This window comes from Lolium rigidum, chromosome 1, assembly GCF_022539505.1.
Source record: "Lolium rigidum isolate FL_2022 chromosome 1, APGP_CSIRO_Lrig_0.1, whole genome shotgun sequence".
Lineage (NCBI taxonomy): Eukaryota > Viridiplantae > Streptophyta > Magnoliopsida > Poales > Poaceae > Lolium > Lolium rigidum.
Window position 1 is genome coordinate 257,057,833 of NC_061508.1, and position 23,290 is coordinate 257,081,122.

The 23,290-nt window shown below is 46.0% G+C and overlaps 2 protein-coding genes across 2 annotated transcripts; both read left to right on the forward strand.

Annotated features, from left to right (window-relative positions):
- The first annotated feature begins 2,417 nt into the window (after positions 1-2,417).
- LOC124657788 lies at positions 2,418-12,835 on the forward strand. Its single transcript, XM_047196299.1, has 6 exons — positions 2,418-2,743; positions 3,665-4,064; positions 10,535-10,738; positions 10,842-10,947; positions 11,027-11,253; positions 11,342-12,835. The coding sequence occupies exons 1-6, from the start codon at positions 2,418-2,420 to the stop codon at positions 12,833-12,835; spliced, it is 2,757 nt and encodes a 918-aa protein (XP_047052255.1).
- A 1,661-nt stretch (positions 12,836-14,496) lies between these two features.
- LOC124683550 (protein mago nashi homolog 2) lies at positions 14,497-17,249 on the forward strand. Its single transcript, XM_047218046.1, has 3 exons — positions 14,497-14,776; positions 14,876-15,052; positions 16,986-17,249. The coding sequence occupies exons 1-3, from the start codon at positions 14,537-14,539 to the stop codon at positions 17,049-17,051; spliced, it is 483 nt and encodes a 160-aa protein (XP_047074002.1). The 5' UTR covers positions 14,497-14,536; the 3' UTR covers positions 17,052-17,249.
- The last annotated feature ends 6,041 nt before the right edge of the window (positions 17,250-23,290 follow it).

The following is a 23,290-nucleotide window of genomic DNA, read 5'->3' on the forward strand; positions in this document are numbered from 1 at the left end:
GCAACACACCTCTGCAGAGTGTAAAAATCGTGACTCCGTCACTCCCCGTTCCGGGATTGAGGAATCTGCGAACGCGGCCGGAAAGGAGCTCCATGAAGTTCTAGTAAACCGGTGAAGGCCGACGGACATAGCTCTTTGAAATAAAAGCAATCTCTTGAAGAAATGTTTATCAAAACTTGCATTGGTATTAGACTTTCTGGTCTAACACCGTAGCTAGTGCATTAAACACCTCTTATCTATAATGAACTTGTTGAGTACGCTCGTACTCATACCACTCTTAAATCCCATTCTTAGATTGTCTGAATCGTCTGGAGGAGGACTACGACAACAATGATGGAGCCGAGATCATCGGCTACGAGGAACCGGACCTCTCGAGAGGAGTTGAAGGCGTAGACTATCTCATAGTCTACGGATCCGGGGAGGCTTCCGGAGGAGACTAAGCCTAGCGATAGCCTATAGAAGTAGTAACCGAGCAGCCCGAACTCTTAGTATTTAGCTGCTCGATGAAATAAATGTTTAGTTTAATGAGACTCTTGTATTGTAAGTTAAGTTGGGTTCGCCTCGAACCCAGGAGTGATCCTCTTAGGACCCAAGAGGAGCTCCGAGACGATATGTGTATGTTACTTGTAATATTATGTGAATGAGTTATGGACCCTGCTATGTTCTGTTGTACTACTCTGAGGGATGTAATATTTGCGGAATGGTACTTCGTGAATGTTATATCAACGACTGGCATACTACAACATGCAGTGGTATGCAGGGTCACCACACTGGCGGCGGCGGCGGCGGCGATGGGAGGGCGCGAGGGGAGAGGAGGGCATGGGAGGCGGGTGGCGATGGGAGGGCGCGAGGGGAGAGGAGGACGTGGGAGGCGGGTGAGAGCGGAGCGATGGAACGGGCCGCGCGGGCTCGTTAGCTGACTCATGGATAAAATGCGGAACCGAGCGAGGGCCTCGCTGCCCTGGACGAAATCGACGGCAGATATCGCGCCATGTCAGCTCGATCTGACGGCCGAAAATCCAAAGCGCTGTGAGACCCCCTATGGGGGGCATCATATACACCTTTAGATTGTTGTGGGGTTGGTGTTATTGTAAATTGTTGATGTAGCTCGATGTTCTGCCATGCTTCGGTGCATGCTGTTGTTCTAGTTTTTCTAGGTGTTGTAGAATTTCCTTGCCGCACCATCCTTCTTCTTAATATTAATGAATGGCACCGCTAGCTGCTTTTGGTAAAAAGTAATGACGAATCTACGAGACTAGTAACAATGAAAAGTATCGTACACTTTTATCATGCATAAGGTACTAATTTATGATACCACCCCGCTAATCCATAATATTATGAGGTAGTATCATAGTTCCATCATATTTAATATTTTATAGAATCTCAATGCAAATTTGTGTACATGATGTATTTGATATTAAATTTTCTAATTTTAGGTGCTATGATACTGTATCTACCTATGATACCACTTCACCTCTCTCCTTATTAATTGTCGTGCCATATCAGATTTTTACCGACATGGCATGCATGATACTAGCCATGATACTCTCATTGTGGCTATTCTAAAGTAAAGTGAAGGTTTTTACACTAAATAGCATCTAGATACATTAGAAATTGTCGTGCCTATGATACCACTTCACCTCTCTCCTTATTAATTGTCGTGCCATATCAGATTTTTACACTAAATAGCATCTAGATACATCAGAAATTTTGACAAATCTCAGACAAGTTTCATGAGACGGAGGGAGTAGATCGAATCAAAATGGATATTGCTATTTTCATATCTTTTACCAGATTTTTTGGTGCATTTGGATCAAACCGGATAGATTCGAATGCGACTTTATATTGGATTGCAAATATGAAGCGGATTTGAGCTGGACTCGGGTCGGACGTGACTAATCAAAAAAATTCACACATAAAATTATAAGTTATTTCTTTTATGTAAAATCGTGACAAAAAGCATGTAACACTAGACTGTAGGCAAAGTTACATACTTGTTTATATAATACAGTTGCTTGCGTCCTCCCTATAATCCAAATACAACACTGAACATTAGCTATAAGCAACAATAATCCGTGGTAAGTATTTAGGGCCGGACAAATACCATATTCGTCGGATATCCGTTTAACCAATATTCACATTTATATCCATATCCATCCATATTTAGTGGATTACTAAAAAATGCATACTTGTGTATCTAACAACGGATCCGCGTGCAGATTTGGAGCCTAAATTATGATCACTTATTGGTACCATTTACTGGCGACTAAATTCGAGCCGAGGCGGTATCTTGTGCCATTTTGCTTGGCACCGAGGCCATAATAAGGCCCACGACAGAGGCTGATCAGCCAAGTTATAAGAGCAGGAGAAGTCCCACGACAGGGGCTGATCAGCCAAGTTTCTGGTATCCCAGAGAAATGGACGCCCCGCCGTCGCCGGAGCAGCCTGCCAGGGACTGGGCGGAGCTGCCTCTTGAGCCCCTCCATTCAGTCTTCTCCAAGCTTGGGGTTGTTGATCTGCTCATGGGTGCGGGCCTTGTTTGCCACTCATGGCTCGAGGAGGCCAAGCAGCCTGATCTGTGGCGATCGGTGCACACGCGGCACCACCCCAAGGTCCTCGACATGAACGCTGTTGATCTGCGGGAAATGTTGAAGGCGGCTGTCGACCGCTCTGCCAGGGGGATGGAGGTGTTTGTGGGAGACTGGTTTCTCACTGATAACCTCCTCAAGTACATAGGCGACAGGTACTATTTTCTCGTTACTAGGTTGTGATACTAAACTATATGTCGGCAAATAGATTGTGGATATAGTGAAGGATTTAGTTGCAAACAGTATGATAATTCTTGTGTTAAAATCATGTCCCAATTCTTATCATCACTGCCCTTTTCACAAAACACAGGAGGATTTATCTTCTTAGAATTTAAATAGATTTCACATATTTCTAAAGCTAGGTAAGGCCTTTTGTGCTGCCTTTACATCGCAGTTGTGTTTTAAACCAAATACAGGCACCTATTTTCATTTACTAAACTGAAGGTTCATGAATGATGAGCCATGACTATGAGTCAAATCAGTTGTTTGGATGTGTATACTTGTACCACGTTGATGAAACAACATTGTAATTGGCCAGTGTAGTTATACTGCACAACTGGTCGAAATTCTTGGTAGAGAAAGGAATTTTGTTGCAAGAAAGAGATTAATACTTGTGTAGAATTCTGGTGGCAATTCAATTATCACTGGCGGTCAAATCAGTGATGCATAACTTCAGCCTTCCATAACAACCCTCTCAATTCATTTCTTGGTGCCCTTGGATCGGATGGTTTAGGAAATGCAAGCCAACTAGATCCATCATGTAAAATCCAATTGCAGTCATCTTTTGCAATTTTTAGTATGCTGGATTATCTACCGTTTTACTACGTAGCATTCTACATAGCACGGCTAAGTTTTTCCTATGAAAACAGTGAAAAGATAGCATTCTACGGATCTTCTTGTATTTAATTATAAGGAAAAAAACAAAGTTATGTACCAATTAAAAAAAGTTACAGATAATGCACCACCATGATTGTAATGGGACGTATGAGCTGTGTAGCTGTAACCATGTTCATTTGGCTTCCAATAGAAGATCAACGTTTCAGGGGGTTGCTAAGAGGCTTGTGCTGCTTTTGCAGGTCGCCCTCTCTGAAGGTCCTTGACCTTGTTGAGTGCAGCAACATCTCCTATGAAGGATTGGCCGAGGTGATACCAAGGTTTCCTCTGCTGGATGGAATCGTGCTTTCGGGCTACAAAGAACTCGGCTACAAATACATGGGAAGGGATGTGTATCAAGTCATTGGCAAAACATGCACACAACTCAGGCGTCTCGAGCTACACCACGGGAGCAGGGAGCAGGCTCTTGGGATCGCGGCATTGGAAGGGCTGCGAGACCTTGCCCTTGTAGGCGGCGCCATCGACGACGGAGACCTGGCAGTCATTGTTGATAGCTGCCCTCAGTTGGAGCGTCTTCATGTGACTGGTTGCTTCAAGATCGTCGGCAACACAGTCCTCAGAGCCAAGTGTGCCAGGATTCAGGCACTGAGGCTTCAAACCTATCGTGAGTACTGACTAGGAGGGACTAGGTGGAAGGTATTTCCCATTAAAAAGAACAAGAGGAGTCCAAATATTGCGGTTACCGTTTAAAAGAAAATATGTCGTCGTCGATCAGTATGTTGATGGGTGACATTGTGAGGACAGCTATTTAATAAAGATGTTGGGTATGTTCGAATTGTGGCCATAATTTTGATTGTTTGTTTGGATAATATTAATGGCCAATATTTTGGCATGCCAATGCTACTTTGCCGATTACAGTTCATTTTTCTCGGCAATTGTTGACCAACCCATTTGCAACCAAATACCTTAAACCAGAAATTTGGAAAGCCAATGTTTTTGTCAAGGCAAAACTTGGGGTAAAAAACCAGACACACTCCACCTGTTTGGAATAGAGGCAAAATTACTGAAGGCGCGGTATTTAGTTCAGAACGCAGCGATTCTACCGGCTACGGCATGTACCAGAGTGATGATGTCATGCTGATGTCATCACGTTTCCAAAAAATTGTGAAAGATGTTTAAAATTTATGAAACATGTCTGAAACTTGTGAAAATTTATTTACTGTTCAAAGTATGTTTCACAAAGTTTCACATATGTTTCTGACGTATTTCTGAAACTTGTGAAATATTTTCTACTCTTCAAAATTTGTTGCAATTATGTTTCAGTTTTGTCAAAAAAGAAACAAGTGGTCTCACCAATCTTAAAGCATAATATATGGTGGATGGCACTCCGACATATACAGTTGCCTATAAAAAAGAGTTTTTGATTTAATTCACCGTTGGGCGCTGGACGTGGACGCACTATTTTCACACCCAATCCAAGCGGGGCCTAGCCAACTCGGAAGTTGTCGTTTTCTTTCCCAGGCAATCAAATGTGAAGTTTAAAGAATATATATATATATATTTTATATTTGATATGTATTCACTGCTGATTATTTGTAGAATCATTTCCAACTTTTTAAGATTGTCCTATGAGAAACTATAAGAGCATCTCTCTAGTTGCGACGTTTGACAGAATTACCAGATCAATCGTTTCCCCTCCTCAATAGGCGCCGACGTTGTGTCGCTATGTGGCCTCGAACTCCTCTTGGGCGCGGGAGTCATCCTAGAGCTTCTTCAACGACTCTTAGGACTCGGTGATGACCTTATGCTCCACCGACTTCTCCTTCTGGTTCAGCCCATTGCTCCAGTCTTGTAGGTCATCGTTGTCCACCGCCTCCTCCACCGCCTCTTGCTTCGCGTCAGCATGAATTGTACATCGAGGGCGGCGAACTCCTCTATGTCGGTCTCATCGAGTTCGGGCTTGAGCGGCGGCGATGTAGGTTCTTCCGTCGCTGGAGGCGGAGGTGGAGGTTCAACACGGTCGTTGCGGCCAACATGGAGTAGGTTGTCGCGTGGCGGTGCGGCATTTTCGTGGAGGTGGATGGAAGGTCTTGTGCAACGGCGACGAATGTGGTCGCGATGGAGGAGAAGTACAAGTTTTATAGATGGATGCGACGCGGGAAGTGACGGGAAGGATCATTGCGGTTTGTGTCGATGACAGGGCTAGCCTAAGGATTACCACGTTGCCATTTGCGTCCAACACACCCGCAAAGACAGGGACGGCCTCGAGACGTCGGGCATAACCATTAGAGCATCTCTAGTCGCGTCCTCCAAATCGTCCCTAAAACGGCGCCGGATTGAGCGTTTGGGGGACGTGTTTCGTTCGTGCCGTGTTTGGGGGACGTCGCTTCCCAGCCGCGTCCCCCAAACGCCGCCCCTAAACATTAAAATACTTTTTTTTTGTTTTTTGCATTTTTATATTTCAATAAAGAGGAGAAACATTCCACAAACTAATACATAATTGGGAACATGGTTTACACGAAAACATAATTTGGAACATGGTTGTCCACAAACTAATATATAGTTTGAACCATGGTTGACACAAATATAAAACATTGCAAAAAAAAATTAAACCTAACTAGGCCGGGCATCGAAGGTTTCGTGTGTTCGCTGCCAAGAAAGAACAGTCGAGGGCACAACCAGTCACCCAAACTGGAAAAGCCAGCTGATGAGGGTGCCCCTGTTGGTTCAAAGCAGAACCAGAAACCTTTGTGCATATTTTCGCTGCGAAGATACAACACTCTTTAGTCGTCGTCCTCAACGGCGTTGTCGTCGTGGTAGTTCCGGCGGAAACGCGTCTCGTCGAACACCTTGACGCTCATGTCCATGTCGCCAAAGTAGGAGAACACGAGCACGAAGCCGGCTTCGAGGCGGTGGTAGCGCGCGAAATTCTCCCAGCCGATGTGGAGGTACATCTTGCCGCACGCGTCGTAGATCACGTCGACGATCCACCGGCAGCAGCCGCAGGCATCCTCCCGCAGATGCAGCGAGCCCGGGCACGCGTCACCGACGATGAAGTCGGCGAAGGTGTCCGGCAGCCTCTGGATGCCGTGTGGGTCGCCCTTGAGGACGACGATGAACTCGAATAGCACGGGGCCCTCCTCGTCCTGCATGTCCGACGATGAGGAAGACGATGATGTCGCAGGCGACATCGAGCGTGTAGCTCTGCCGCGGCCACGGCCACAACCACGGCCACGGCCGCGAGCTCGGCCTCCGCCTCTATTAGCCATGGCGTCGACTCTTGAGATGGTGGCGGCTAGGGTTGGGAAGGGAGGCACTAGGGTTTGTGTGTGGGACGATGAGACGCTGCCCTTTTTGGCGGGAGAGCGGTGGTGCTCATTAATGCCGGCACGCAGAGCAAGGCGCGACGAGACGCTTCGCTGCGCCTCTGCGGGAACTGCACCGTCGTAGCGCGCCAATAACTTCCGTCGCGAGGTAGGCGACGGTTAGGTTAAAATTCAATATACCGATGACACATCGATCCCACCACTCCCCGCCTCGCTTTTCGGTGTGTCCGGTGTACCCGGAGCGTCCCCTGTGTAGCGGGGACGGGCTCGGGGCGTCGGACACCGTATCGGGACGCGTCGGACAAAAAAGGGCTTTCGAGGACACGGCTGGAAACGTTTTTTTGTCTGACGTGTTCCAAATTGCTTTGGGCGACGGTTTGAGGAACGCGACTGAAGATGCTCTTAGGCTGGTGCCAACGCGGGCTGGAGCGCGGGCGCTATCGCCCGGCTAGGGGCGGGAGGCGGGCTGGAGCGAGGCGAGACGGGAGCGCGGGGCGCTGCGGCTGGCGCCGGGCGTTACCGCCCGCTGCCGCCCGGCTACCGCCCGCGTTGGCGGCGACAGGGAGGTGTTAGCGGGGCGAGAGGCGGGGCGGCGCGTTGGCGGGGCTGGGCGAGAGAGGGGCGGGCGAGAGGGCGGGCGAGAGCGGGCGGTAGGCGGGCGGGAGTGGGGCGAGAGGCGGGCGTTAGCGGGCGAGAGATGGGCTGGAGTGGGTCGGTAGTGTGTAACGGCTAGCTGACGTGGCGCGACCTGATTCGTCCACGTCAGCTAGCCGTTGCTGGTTCAAAAAACCCTATAAATACCCCCACGCGATAGGGCAAAGGCCGCGGCACGTAAGGGCAGGAGGAAGGGGAAGGAAACCTCATCAAGCAGTGAGGTAGGAAGTAAATCCTTCGCGATGAGTAACATGATGAAGGGTTTAGTGAAGGCTAAGCTATTCAAGCAATGGAACAAAATGAAAGACCGATCAACCGTCGACATGAACGAAGCAGAAAAGCGCAAACATGTGAAGGCCATGAAGATGGTGGAAAAAGAGCTTGGTCTGGAAGATGATGACGACGAGGTGGAGGAGCAGGAACAAGAGGAAGAAGAGTAGAATTTTTATTTATTATGTAATTTTTAATATTTATTATGCAATTTTATTAATTATTATGTAATCGGTAACATTTTAAGTTGAATAAAATAATTTCTTGCATTATTTTGAATGTCTAAACAAAATCGAGTGAAATAACTTAATGTGGAAAAGAAATGGTGATGTGGAGGAGACAGAAGTGAGAGTGGGGACTATAGCCCATGCATTGGCAAGGTGAGGTGAGAGTGGGGTGAGAGTAGGGTGAGAGTGAGGGAAAAAGCTGACGTGGCGGGTGAGAGTGGGGTGGTGCATTGGCACCAGCCTAAGGCCGGTGCCAACGCGGGCGGGAGTGGAGGCGGTACCGCCCGCGGCGGGGCGGGAGGCGGGCGGGACTGGAGCGGCAGGCGTTGGCGGGCTCGCCCGGCGGTAGCGCCCGCTACCGCCCGGCTACCGCCCGCATTGGCGGCGGGAGTGAGGCGGGAGCGGGGCGGGAGGCGGGGCGGCGCGTTGGCGGGCCGGGGCGGGAGGGGGCGGGAGTGGGCGGTAGGCGGGCGGGAGTGGGGCGGTAGCGGGCGGGAGTGAGGCGGGAGAGGGGCGGTAGTGGCTGAGGTGGCGCGATCTGATTCATCCACCTCGCCTAGCCGTTGGGGTAGCCGTTGGTACTTCAAAAACCCTAAAATTTCAGCCCCCTCTATAAATACCTCCATCTGGTTTCACTCACTCCACACCCATTTCATCTCCTCCACTCTCCATTCCCACTCCCTCTCAACGCCATGTCTTCGTCCAGCCAGTTCGAGCGACGGAATAGAGGGTGAGCCGATCGCCGCATTCCGGGCGGAGTACGAGGAGGAGATGCTGAACGAGGAGGAGGAGGAGGAGCCAAGACGGCCGCGACGCCGCCGAGAGGTCATCAGACGTGATCGTCTTGGTGCCCACGATCGGCTGTTCGAGGACTACTTCACCGACGACTGCAACTACCCTCCGAGCTTCTTTCGCCGAAGGTATCGGATGAGGCGATCCCTTTTTCTGCGCATTGTGGATAGATTGGGTGAATACTCTCCGTATTTCACCCAAAGATTTGATGCTCTCAACCGTCCTGGTCATTCTCCCCTACAAAAGTGTACTGCGGCTTTGCGTCTCGTTAGCTTATGGAGCCTCTGCAGATACGATAGATGAGTGGCTTAAGTTAGCTAGACAAACTACATCAGATTGTCTAGATAGATTCCGTGAAGGCATCATTGCCCGTTACGGGAGACGTTTTGCCGTCGACCAACCGTCGAGGATACTCGGCGTACGGTAGCGAAAGCCGAGGAGCGTGGCTTTCCGGGCATGTTAGGGAGCATCGATTGCATGCATTGGCGAGTGGAGGAACCGCCCAGTGGCTTATGTCTGGTCAATTCACAAGGGGAGACATCAAACACCCTACCATAATCTTAGAAGCCGTTGCGTCGTATGATCGTTGGATCTGGCATGCCTTTTTTGGAGTGGTCGGGTCGAACAACGACCTCAATGTACTCAACCAGTCGCCGTTGTTCACGGATGTGCTTAGGGGAGAAGCACCCGTAGTGAACTTCACGGTGAATGGACACGAGTACAACGATGGTTACTACCTTGCCGACGGCATCTACCCCTCCTGGCCGGTGTTCATGAAAGGTGTTACTCTTCCACAAAGTGAAAAGCAGCCGAATGTTCACTGTCTGCTCAATCAGCTTGGCGCAAAGATGTGGATCGTGCCTTTGGAGTGCCGAAGGCTAGGTTCAACATTCTAGCAGTTCCGGACGCTCCTTCTCGAGGTGTACTCTTGGGTTGATCATGCGTGCATGTGTCATTCCGCACAACATGATCATCGACGATGAGCGTGGTACAAATTTGGAGCACAACTATGAGACCGTTGAGTCCAATGTCGGCCCCGCAATACACCACCATGCACCACCAAGCCTAGCAGCGAGGATTCGGATGGACAACGAAATGAGGGACTCATCGGTGTATACACAGCTCCGAGCAAGATTTGATTGAGCATGTGTGGGCTCATAATGCATAGATTATGTAATTTTTTCAAATTTTTATGTAATTTTTTCAAATTTTTATGTAATTTATTTTTATGATGTAATCGGTTACAATTTTAGTTCAATAAAATAATTTCCTTGCATTATTTTTAATGTTGTAATCTGAAAAAGAAAAGCTAATGTTGAGGAGAGAGAAAAGCTGATGTGGAGGAGAGAGAAGTGAGAGATCTCACTATAGCCCATGCATTGGCAAGGTGGGGTGAGAGTGGGGTGAGAGTGAGGAAAAAGCTGACGTGGCGAGGCTAGAGTGGGGCGGTGCATTGGGTAGATGTGGTTATCTGTCCCAAAATCCTTTGAAAAGTCCTTTGAAACGCGGCTAGATGTGGTTATCTGTCCCAAAATCCTTTGGGACAGTTTGGGCACGCAGTGGAGAGTGAAGATGTACTTAGATATTCTTCTCCGGTTCCGGTTATCGCTACCGCAACCGGTCACCGCCTTTCTATCCCAACAGCAATGATACCGGGGCCTGGTCAGACAGGAAGAAGCGTCGAAAGCGAAATGTTCGCAACTGTTGGCGCCAAAAATTCATTGATTTCGGACGGCGCGCTAAAGTAATTTGCGCTTTCCCTCCACCCAAACAAAACATCGAGAAAACCGTGGAAAAGCCGCCGCCGCCGCCGTCGTCGTGGTGGGAGGGAGAAGAGGCGGAGGAGAGAGCGGCCATGCCGATCGAGCTGCCGAGGGGGCTGCCCTTCGCGGTGGACACGTGGACCCCCGCCTCCGCCCTCAAGCGCCACCGCTTCCTCACCCACGCCCACCGCGACCACCTTGCCGGCATCACCACCACCAGCGCCGCCGGCGCCGTCTACGCCTCGCGCCTCACCGTCCTCATCGCCCGCCACATCTTCCCCCAGGTAACTCACCACCAGCAACCTACGCCTCGTCTCTCTCTGCCTTATCCGTTTCTTTCCATCTGATCTGCGTTCTTGTGTTCTTGGGAAATTTCCCCTCTCAAAGCTTGGACCGGACGCGTTCGTGGAGATTGAGCTCGGCGCGCCGGTGCTCGTCCAGGACCCCGACGGCGACTTCACCGTCACCGCCTTCGACGCCAACCACTGCCCTGGTCCGTCGCCAACGCCGTCCCCTTCCCCTGGTTAATTCCTCATTAGTGCCACCACGACTGACTCTAATTTTTTGGCCAGGCGCGGTGATGTTCCTGTTCGAGGGCGCCTTCGGCAACGTCCTGCACACAGGCGACTGCCGCCTCACTCCCGACTGCATCCAGGGCCTGCCCCTCGGGTACATCACCGTCGAGGGATCAGGAGCCAGCCAGGCGCCGCCGTCTTGCCGCATCGACTACCTCTTCTTGGACTGCACGTTTGCCAAGTGCTCGCTGCAATTCCCGACCAAGGAGGCCTCCATACGCCAGGTACTTGTGCTATGCTGCTGCAATCAGCAATTCAGACCATCAACTGAGCTTGTGTGTCTAATTCTCATTTCGTGCCCTCAAATTTCAGGTGATCAATTGCATCTGGGAGCACCCAAATGCGCTGACGGTTTATCTCGTGTCCGACATGCTGGGACAGGAGGAGATACTGATCGAGGTGTCGAGGGCATTCGGGTCAAAGATATACGTCGACAGGGACAAGAGTCCAGACTGCTACCACAACCTCTCGCTCGTAGCGCCGGAGATCATCACTGAAGACACGTCCTCTCGATTCCAGGTGATGGAATTCCCCCGGTTGTCGGAGCAGGCGACGGAGATGCTTGCATTAGCACGGGCAAAGCAGCAGCCTGAGCCCCTCATAATCAGGCCTTCCTCCCAGTGGTACGCGCACTATGCCCCGCAGGAGGCATCAATGAAGCAGAAGCTGGTGCTGACGGAGCCTATGCGGGATGAGTTTGGGGTGTGGCATGTGTGCTTATCGATGCACTCGTCTCGCGAGGAGCTGGAGGAGGCCCTGCGGTTCCTTCAGCCCAAGTGGGTCATCTCGACGACGCCTCCATGCCTTGCCATGGATCTGTCCTATGTCAAGAAACACTGCTTCATGTCCAAGCTAGGCCCTGATGATCCCATCTGGAAGTTGCTTGGAATACCACATGGGAATTCTACCGTCGTAGGTTCATTGCAGACGGCGCCAACCGCACTAGAAGCCATGAAGCAGAGTGAGGAAGAATGCTCTTGTTCTGCTGTTTGCAGTCAGGTATTACAAAATGAAGAACCAGTGGTAGAGGATTTTGCAATCGAAGTGGCGCCACCGGTGACACTTTTTGGGAGAGCAAGGTTTGGGTTACCTCAGGACTGTGAACTGTGGAAAGGCGAGTATGGGAGTGTTCAAGTGAATGAGGAAGTTAAATTTCTGGAGGAACTGCAGAGTTCATATATAAAATCCTTTGAGCCGTGGAAGGATGTAAAACCTGACGAAAGCATTGCTGCTGTGATTGATTCAACCCAAGCTGTAACGAAAGAGCTCCATGCTTCAGCAATAGAACCTGAGTTGCAGAAGGACTGCGGATCCATTGACGGCAGCCAAGTAATCGACATTGCTGAAGGTGAAGTGCAAGAGCAGAGCTTGAGTACAGAAGGCTGTGCTGAATTTGTCGAGGACGCGAAATGCAGTCAGGGCGCGGAACGAACCAGGGCAGGTAGATTTGTATCCAGAGAAGCGATTTCAATTGCAAGAGCTAAGCTCTGGGATGTTTGCAAGACCAGGAATAGCGTCGGATTCATTGTCGAGGCAGTACGTAAAGAAGATAAAGTAGAACTAACAGAGAAACTGCCTTCCGAGGATCGCATTGTTCTAGCAGACATTAGCAACAGATCTGAAGGCCCTGGTACCGCCGGAGGAGATACTGGTGGAGTCGGGTCCTCGAAGGTTCTCAATGTGAAGCTGAGGAGGCTGTACAGGTCGATGAACGTGGCAGTTCCTCGGCCATTGCCGTCATTGATGGAGCTCATGGGAGCCTCCAAACGACCAAGGATCTCATCCCAAACTCTGCATCTACGTTAGACTTTTTTTTTTAATCATGGCACAAGATTACTTTGATTTGTCTCAAGTCCCTGTGCACCTACATATTTGTTGCGAAGCGATTCTGTTGGTACACAATTAAAGTGATTTAACTGTTGTTAGTACAGAAGTTGTTCTTGATATGATCTTGGCATTCTTGGATGATGTAGTTGATCCAAGTTTCATGTTAACTGAACAAGTCCAAATTACTGAATCCTTTTTTATTTGAATTAACATTTATCTGATCTGTTTGGACTCTCATGTTCAGATAAGTGGACTATTTTTAAATTTGAACATTTTTTTTCTGGCTGCTACTGTATGACAGAGTTAATACAAGGAACTTTTTTCGATAAAGGGTGCTTTATTACTCGAAGTATCAAGCATTACACCCAGCTTTTGCATAGCTAAGATGCACACAGCCGTTTATGAATCTAGTATCCAAACAAAAGAGTAGAGAAATGATAAAAGAAAAAAAGCCAACTAGTCGACAGTTTCATTGGCTTCTATCCTATGGTTATGCAGTACATATTTGTTGCGAAGCGATTCTGTTGGTACAAAATTAAAGTGATTTAATGGTTGTTAGTACATAAGTTGTTCTTGATATGATCTTGGCATTATTGGACGATGTAGTTGATCCAAGTTTCATGTTTACTTTTGCAGAACAAGTCCATATTACTGAATCTTTGTTTGAATTAACATTTATCTGATCTGGTTGGGCTCTCATGTTCAGATAAGTGGACTATTACCTTTTTAGATAAAGAGTGGACTATTACCTGGGCAAGGTGTACCTCAATCAAAACAAAGTAAACATATTGCAGGCTTGAGAAGCTTGTAAAACTGAGCTCAGTTTCAAGAAAATTGTGAAATCTACATGATAATTTTAAATTTGAACATAAGGTTTTTTTTTCTGGCTGCTGCTGTATAACAGAGTTAATACAAGGAACCTACTGCAAAGGAAAAAAAAAAACCCTTCCATTTACCTAATTCTAACGGTGTTTTATGTGAAGAAGAGGTTACAGTCTCACAGAGACCCATCTGCATCTTATTGCTCTTTTGCAAAGGACTGCTGGAACTTCATTTTACCAGCAAAGAAAAGAGGCATTTCGTTCTTTGCTGAAATAGGCTTTGCTAATCAGAGTTTTCACAGAGATAATTGCACGGAAATCATCATCATGGGATGCTAGAAATTTTGGAATGAAAGAAACATAAAGGTGTCCAAGGGAGAAATACCCTCAGTTCAGAACTGGAAAAGACAATTAAAAGATGATCTTTGCTTTGATTATCCATAGAGCAAAAACAGAAAAAGGCTCAACACCTTCAGGATTGGATACAGCCGAATCTCTGAATTTTCTCCCTGCCTTTTATCTTTTCCCTTTTCTTTGTATGTTTGTACGTATGTAAATATACTTTTGGTATAAAATTACATAGTAGGGGAAAAAATCTACTGTTACAGAGGAGAATTTGAACACGTATTGAACCTTTTTTTTATGGGTTAACGATAAACGGACCTCAGACTGAATTACAGAGGAGAACGTACCAGACTCCAAATACAGGCCTTACATCGGCCCAAACATGAAGACAGCCCATAAAAGGAGGAATAGGCAGAAAATTGAGGTCCAGTACCCAGTAAGGTCTCGAGGTCGACGACGAGGCAAGCACGAACAGGAACAGACCACCTCCGCCCCCACGAACCAAGAGGAGACCATGGCGGCGGCCGGCGGCGCGGGCGGCGAGGATGCCAGCGGGGCGGAGTTCTACCTGCGGTACTACGTGGGGCACAAGGGCAAGTTCGGGCACGAGTTCCTGGAGTTCGAGTTCCGCCCCGACGGCAAGCTCCGGTACGCCAACAACTCCAACTACAAGAACGACACCATGATCCGCAAGGAGGTCTTCGTCTCCCCCTCTGTGCTCCGCGAGGCCAGGAGGGTCATCCAGGACTCCGAGGTCTGTACTCCCCTTGCTAATTACCAACAGGAAGGAATCTAGGGTTGCGGGGTTCTAGTTACTGACGGCCGAATCTGTGGGTGCTGGAATTGTTGGCAGATAATGAAGGAGGACGACAGCAACTGGCCGGAGCCCGACCGCGTCGGCAGGCAGGAGCTCGAGATTGTCATGGGCAACGAGCACATCTCCTTCACCACCTCCAAGATCGGCTCCCTCGTGGACGTCCAGACCAGCAACGACCCGGAGGGCCTCCGCATCTTCTACTACCTCGTCCAGGTAATTCCAACCCCATTATTGCCCAAGAATCGCCAACACACTTTGCTTCGTGTCAGCAATGTGGATTATATGTTCTGCTTGCTATTTGGAACATAACTTAACCGAACAGTAGTCACAGTTTTGTGCTAATTTTGTCGATTATGTCTTGGATGTACCTTCCAGTTTGACAAATATGTGTTGTCATTGGCATACATCTAAACTCACCAGAGGAAAACTTCATGCATAGCATCACAGATTATGTGCTTAGGTTTGTTCACTTGGGAGAGGTTATACTGGCACTGGCTCATTTACAAGCTTGATGGTTAAAAATCAGCTTAACTGAAGTATGTTCAGGACAATGACGCTGCAGAAATTTTGCTGTTTAAATTGATGGAAAAACATCAGTGTCTGCTAATGTGCATTTTGGTAACACATTTGTTAGTAGATTCATGTATTCCGTCTGTACAGTCATAGTGGTAGCAATTAGAATGCTTTTCTAATGGTACTGATAACTAATAGAAAATGGGAAGCCCCTTAACAGGTTTGCTGTCAATTTGTGCTGGTGTTGAGCTATCCTTTTGGCAAGCTCATTCGCTGTACACTGCGTTATATACTTAACAACCAAATTTGAAGTTTGGGAACACTCTGATATGTTTATCAGTTTGGGAACACGCTGTCAATATGTTCACCAGTTTGTAATTTCATTGTAATGTGTTATCTATCAGCTGCAGGAGGAGTAAAGCCATATCTTCACTTGCATTATGTCTAATTCAAGCTGACTGATTTTGAGATATATTGCTGCTGAATGGCTAGCTTAGATGTCAAATTGTCTTATTTTCTCTGAAATTTGGACCCACCCTGTCCATTACAAAAAAGGGACAACCAATTTGTCACAACCTTTTAAACCCAGTCATTAAAGCATGGTACCACCGTAAGCACCCTACCTGCTATCTAAAGGAAGCAAAAATACACATGCCACATCACATCAACCTTTTGGTGTATACTAGTGTCTACGAGCTACCAAGATGAAAACTGAAAACACAAAAATACAGTTTGACATCTGCTAGTGTCCTTTCCTTCTCTGAGGTGTTCCTGATTCCATCTTGACAAGCAAGCATGGCATGTATGGAAGTTGTAAAAATAGACGAAGTATATAAAGTCAAAGAAAGAAATTTTGAACATGATATGACATTCACCTATTAAACTCTACTATATGCTTGCAATGTAAAAAAAAGAGCAAGACATTTGCTTTGGGTTTTGTACTACCAAAGACACTGTTGAAACCCAACCAAATTGGTAGTTTTCCTGACCTAACAGACTATTCCTGTACATGAGTATAATTGATTGCGCATCAGGGTTCCTTAGAAATACTCCCTCCATTTGCAAATATAAGATGTTTTAGGCATTTTAAAGTGAAGTAGATACACACCATAGTGTGTGAATCTACACATTAAAAGTAGACTAGATCCATACCAAAATAGATGAATCTACTACAACCTAAAACGTCTTATATTATTGAACGGATGGAGTACTTTCAAGATGCTAGGTTTCCACCCTAGAATAAACTTAATTGAGTTAATAATTGTGCACTTCTGATGGCATTCTTAATTTGATTATTTCTACGTAATGAAAAAGACTAAAATTGTCTGCCATCTATTGAATATTGATCATTAAATCCGTGATTTTCTTTTAGGTTGACTTAGTGGACAAATGCCATGTGTGGCCATATATTAATAATTCCTTGCCTACATTAAGGAACTGTTAGTGACACATGCATTATACTCAAAGTTTAAAGCTGGGCACAAAACCATGTTACGAGCTGCTTCTGTTAACCCCGTCAAGATTAATGACTAATTGGCTCCAACAGTTGTGAGGATAACTAGTACTTTTTGTTTTGCACCAGTACTCTGTACCTGTAACTATTCCTAACGTTTCTTGATGTTTTTGCGTGCAGGACCTGAAGTGTTTCGTGTTTTCACTTATCAACCTCCACTTTAAGATCAAGCCTATTCAACTTTGAGCTCCTTTTGGTCTCCCAGTTGTGTTATGGTATTGGAAGTGTTAGAGAATTCTGTATTTTATGTAATATGAAGTGAGTTGCTCGTGATGTAGGGATGTGCGTGGAACACTGGTTGATATATTTTGGTATCGCCTGAGGTTGTTGGATTGTGCAAACTTTGAGTGCCCATTGATATTTATGCATGCTTCTTTTCCATTATCTGGTACTATGTACTCCGTATCTTATTTTTATATCAACGTGGTTTTACTTTCTACAACCTTTTTCTTGTTTATGACCAGAGCTCCTCCTGCTGCCCTCGTGACTCTGTTCGTCACTAGTTTTTTTGATTCATCGCTTTTATTTATGTTTGTCTGCCTGATGTCAACTTTGATCCATATCAGCATGCTTACAAATGTTGGAGAACTGCACTTGTGTTCTTTTTGCCAATGCAGCATTGAAGTATTCTTTTGATTTCTACAGATTCTTTCGTAAGTTGTTGACTCGTACTAGCAAACTCACTAATAAGAGAGATCACCAAGTAGGGATGGAGCCTTTATTTTGGAAAGCAGAATAGTGTGATTAAAGGCTCCATTGGCCTATGAACCTTCATCTTTAGCCTGTGATTAAAGGATCCATCTTTAGTGCGGTTAATGGCATCTTGGATGCACTGTTTGGTTGCCAGCCAGCCAGCCTTCTTTTGGCTTTTGCAACCGCATACCGGAGGTTACTTTCTTACATGTAAAGAGGAATATAGTGAAGGAAAAAAGGTCAGATCTTATCATTACTACTAATAAAAGCCCCAGAGGGGCGGATCCAACACATCTGAGCCGCACAATCAAAATATCTGACGTCTCACGTCTCTTCCGTGTTTGATGGGAGCGGACAACTCATACCACGGTAATCCCTTCCCCCGCATGATTAACGAGCGGTTATCATCAAGATCCCATCGCCGCCCTCCCACCGCAGCCGTCCTCTCTTCGTCGCCGCCCTGCCGCCCCATCCTCCCTGGCCGCTAACGCCTTACAATCTACCCGCCCTACCGCCCTCAACGCCGGGAAGCGAATCCCCCCTCCACGCCGGGAAGCGAGGCTGCCCTCAACACCGGGAAGCGAATCCCCCTCAACGCTGGGGAATCGAGGCCGCCCTCCACGTCGAGGAATCGAGGCTGCCCTCCACGCCGGGAAGCGACGCCGCCCTGCACGCCGGGAAGCGACGCCGCTGCACGCCGGGAAGAGAGGACGACCTGAACACCGTTACTCCGACGACACCCACATTGGCTGAACTCACGCAACTCCACAACTTCCCTACAATTCGACCACCGGTTGCTGCACTTTCTTCAGGTTCAGCGTCTTAAATTTGAATAGAGACCTGTTGCCAACCAATGGTAGAGATCAAAGTATATCATATTGTTATGACAGAAAATTAACCCAGTTATCTTAAGTTACTGATATCTTAGTGCTTTGTGATACGCACTGATGCCAGGATATCAAACTCCTAAGTCACGGTTGTGTGTGCCATTCAGGCCACTCATCCACAAAAAGCAGAATGCTGATGGTGAAAAGGCCCGCTTCAAGAAATTGGACCAAGGGTCTTTTTTGCTTTGAAGGTTGGGACACTCTTCTACCTGTAGCTCTGTCGTAGGAGGAACGTAGTACATCTGTTTTGCGTTCATGTCCAGGTGCAGTTCCTTGTGAGTTGCACATCTGTATTGTGGTCCATTCTGATTGAGTATTATTCTTCTTGATATCTCCTACACAACTACATAATAGGCTGGTAGGTATTAGCATGAATGGAACCACTAGATCATAAAACGAGGTACAGATGCCTTCTCCATAATTCCGTTTGTTGCCCATATCTTATTCACGGAAAATCCTTGTGATATTGTTGGCACGTTATTTTTTGTTTTCTCGTGCTTGATTAGTGCCTTCCCCTGATGTGTTGCGAATTACTTGGGTTAGGATGAGCTGGACCAAAAATTTCATATTCAGCTTTGACAATGTGTTCTATGATGAGGCTGAACAATCTGATGTCTATATTTGTCTGACAGTCAACATTGTTAAACATTTTGATTATTTGTATTTCTTTCAAAATTTATGCATAAGGTAGTCTAGGATTTGTCATATTATAAATTTTGGTCATGACTGGATTTATTTAGGCACCATAGTACTAATTCAGTAACGAATATTGGGTTCATACGATGACATTGGAATAAATGGCACAATAATCCCTTATGGACAAGTATGCGTCACTGTAAAAGCCAGCTTACACAAATGTTTGGAAAAGCATGATCCATTGATAAACCCATTGTGTGTTAAAGTGAAGATTGGCCTACTGAAGTCTCAAACTTACACAAAGGCAGCATATATGAAATGAGATGATTCTATGACAGTGCTAACATTTCATTTGAACTTCACATTCGTGTAAACTGGAGTTGGAAAGACTAGCATCAAGTGTGGAGGTAAAGATAACACCATTGGGCATAAATTTAGATGTTCATAGGGGCCAAGCATCTTGCAGTACAATGAGCTGAAAACTGGACTGGTTCGGAGAGTTGTAATTGGTCCTTTAAGTGCTTTAAGAACATCAGCAAACATTAGAACATGGACCTTGAAGTTGACAATGGTAAGCATTCCACATGTGTATGCTGATTTTAGATTCACATTGATAGATCTTCACTTACATTGATTTGTGCTTTCAGAGTTACTCAAAAGTGCAGATAGCCAATGATGCAAGAACACTGGGCAGATGTGCGTTTGGATTTACCTTTTCCATTAGTAGCGAGTAAGTAGTATGCAGCTGCTCAGTTTTGCTTTCTTGGGATATTCTCAACTAACTAATTAAATTTGAAGTAAATATTTGTTTACCTTCCAATTAATGTTATTCAGATGTTTAGTTCTCTGTTTAGTACAACTGTTATGATTATTTTTTCTCTCCCTGTTATTTCAGTTTTGTAAATTGTTTTATAACTCGATTTTCATTTTATTTTCAGAAAAGTCCACCTAAAAGGTCAGTGAATCCTTTAATTTCTTTTGAATTTGTTGTGGAGGCGAGTTAGGAATGTATTCCTTGTTATTAATTTGGTGGATATACTGCTATGGTAATGGAGACTTGCCAAACCAAATCGTGTTTTCCCCATTTGAAGTGTTTAGAAGTTTCTCCGATACATTAAAATGTGTCAACAAGTCGAGGAGGAGCTTGACAAGGTGCAGGCGGTGATTCACACATGAACAGATGGAGCCTTTATGCAGCTTTTCAAGCTGTGGTAGTACGGCAATGACGACGACGTGCCTCCAGCTAGGGTCGAATGCGTATCGAGGGTATTAACAAGCTCCTCTCACAATGAAAAACTTTTTTTCTTAGAATCAGCTGTTTTAATTGTATCAACCGATTGGGCTGATGATGTAATATAGTCGGTGTGACTGCTGCATGAAGTACTTACCAGGGTATTAACAAGTAAACTTTGGATCCCTCTCGCTACTGCTCATTGATTCTGAATACTCATTTATAGGAGTATTGTTTTTGAGAAGCAGGAATATCTACATTATTTACATTGAGATATCGGTTGCATTGTGATCTGCAGGTGAGACTGGGGTAGGCAGGAGCCTGCCGTACCGTGTTAGTACATGACGTTGATGTCCATCTCATCGACATGGTTCGTTGCCGTCTACCTCAACATCGCTGAGCAGGCACTTTGGTACTCTTACTCCATTACGAGAGCTCTGGTTCTCTTGCTCTTGCATTGCAAGTGTAATTACACATTTTTTCCCCTTGTATTGAAGTCTTTACCTGTGAACGTTTTAGTCATAATTTCTTAATAATTAAGTGACCGCTGAATGTAACTGTGTATTATATTTACTTCACCATGCCATCATTAGAATACAGAAATGGTATGTTTTACTTTATGAGTTCTCTTTAGATTAGCATTGATCAAGCGCTTACTTGTCTTCTTTTTGGGACAGTTATAACATGTACCTTGCAAAGCGTGTGCACTCAAAATTTTGGAAGTTCAAATAAACTAATGTGTGGAGCATAAATGAATTTTCGTGCGTTGCACGTGCAATCTTACTAGTTACGTGAGAAAAGTCACATGAACATGATCGTGTTCTCCATCATATAGACATGTTACCTCGTGTAGCCAACAGTAAAACTTTGTAGTTGTGGATAACAGAAGACTAGTTTTGAAAGGTAAACTCAAAACATAAGAGTAAATTGGAAGAGAAGGAGGTCATTGGTGCGAATGGCAATCTCGGTCGAATGACATCGCCCACGTATAAATTTTTTGTACCGGGTGTGCTTAGTAGTATGCAACTGAGCTAATCAGTTAAAAGAAAAAGTACTCCCCTGCTCTGGTCCATATTAGTTGCCGCTGATTCATGAGGTGCCATAGTGTAAAAATGAAAAAAAAAATCTGTTGAAACCACTATATACAACTGAAGAGAAAACCAGTTCAATACTGGAAAAAAATCAGTTGTACCCATGTTTCAACCGGAAAAATTTCGGTTGCAACCATACCAACATTAATCTATGTGACAAATCCAACAGTTAAAGACATGATCGAGCTCTAAATAAGTTCTATCTGACCAAGAATTAAACAGTCAGGTTACTGCCGAGGAGGAGAAAAAAATAGGCAGAGAAAGAACACGTTGATGAATTGAAACCGCTTCTTCAGGTGCACGTGCACCCAGTACAGCGGGGAACAATTGGACGACCATGCTTTGCTGCTTTTCAGTTTTATTCCCGCTCCATGATAAAATCAGGAGTAGCAGCATGTTACTTCAGTCGCTACTGCTTTCCTTTTCTCAAAAAACTCAAATGGTCCAAGGAGACAAGATCCATCATGTCGATGGCCCAAACTTTGAGTTTACCAACCATCTTTACTATTATATTGGAGTTGGGGATGGTGTGTTACTTTGACATCAAACATTGGAGCAATCTCAACCCTCGAATTCAACGCCCATCAAACATTCAGAGAATCAGCACCGCCGGATCGCATGCGCGTCCAATACGTTTGTAATCACGAGTTAAGGAAATTTTATATACCAATCAATCGGAGGATCGCTACAATCATGGTAATTTATATAAATATGGACAACAAACACCAATCACGGGAAAGAAAACGTGGAAGTAAATCACCGGAAAGCAAACATGGAAAGAAATCATGGGTTCTATCAAAAGCAATCCGGGCTAAAATTTGGGATCATCATAAAACAAACATCCTCCTCGTTCGAGGTTACCTTACCATTCTGTTTCTTCCGGCAGTCTCCTCATTTTCTTCCCGACGACACCGCAATGCGAATGCATATCCCCTGCTCCGCATCGCTGCTCTATCGGCGACCAAAATGCGGGGCGGTCACACGCAGCGTCGGCAGCCAAGGAATAACATTTTGGGTCGGCCACCTCACTTGCAGACCACGTCTCCAAATATGGTTTGACGAAAATATATTTTTTGGCGGCGATGGTGGTGGCCGGCAGTGCTTCCTCCGAATAATGTCCCCATCATACAGCGGACATCAGGTCCGTCCTTAGGTACTCGCCTCTCTCGCCGTACCTCCGGCGCATCACTGATCTAATTTATGGGTTTGATGGGTTTATTGATTCCTTCTGCCCCACACCTGACCTTCTGGTTTCTGGTCAATATCGAACATCTCTTCTGATCACGAAGTGACAGCCGTGCTCGACTTTCTTGGCAATGCTTCATTTACACGTTCAAAGATTAGGAACTGAGGTTGCAGGAGGAAGAGGAACTGGTCACTAGCAACAACAAATCTATCGACTATAGGTTCCGCACTTCTGCTTTTCCTTATATTTTTGAATTCGTATTTTAGCGGCTGGCCGAGCTTGGACCTCCCTGGTGGTAACTGGCATGTTACTTTTGCCCCTAACTCAAGCTTTTTCCTCAATTTAGTTTGTTCTGCTTGTCAACCAGTTCAGTTCACATTTGTATGCCAATATTTGACATTTCCATCTTGCGAGTTTAAATTTTGTGGTCCCAGTGCTGTTTCGAGTTCCTACGGGACCTCTTCCAGTACATGAGAGCATGTAGGTACAATCGTTTGTCAAATATCATTTGCCGCTGTTTACAGGTTCTATAGTATTCCATCTTCAAAGTGGTATATCTTCTTAGGTCGTTCACGGTTTTACATTTGGATTGTCATACGTGTTTTCATGCCGGATATGGAGGGACGAGACCCATGTACATCGGTAACAAAAGATTTGCTCAAATGCCCCTAATTTCTTTGTTCTGATAATTAGAAGCGCTA

Bases quoted from the DNA above. Each gene is read 5' to 3' on its own strand.
- LOC124657788 (XM_047196299.1), top strand. From the start codon at position 2,418: ATGGACGCCCCGCCGTCGCCGGAGCAGCCTGCCAGGGACTGGGCGGAG. The intron at 10,739-10,841 runs GTAACTCACCAC...CCCCTCTCAAAG, and splicing joins CCCGCCACATCTTCCCCCAG to CTTGGACCGGACGCGTTCGT. The intron at 11,254-11,341 runs GTACTTGTGCTA...CTCAAATTTCAG, and splicing joins AGGAGGCCTCCATACGCCAG to GTGATCAATTGCATCTGGGA.
- LOC124683550 (XM_047218046.1), top strand. From the start codon at position 14,537: ATGGCGGCGGCCGGCGGCGCGGGCGGCGAGGATGCCAGCGGGGCGGAG. The intron at 14,777-14,875 runs GTCTGTACTCCC...AATTGTTGGCAG, and splicing joins GGGTCATCCAGGACTCCGAG to ATAATGAAGGAGGACGACAG. The intron at 15,053-16,985 runs GTAATTCCAACC...TTTTGCGTGCAG, and splicing joins TCTTCTACTACCTCGTCCAG to GACCTGAAGTGTTTCGTGTT.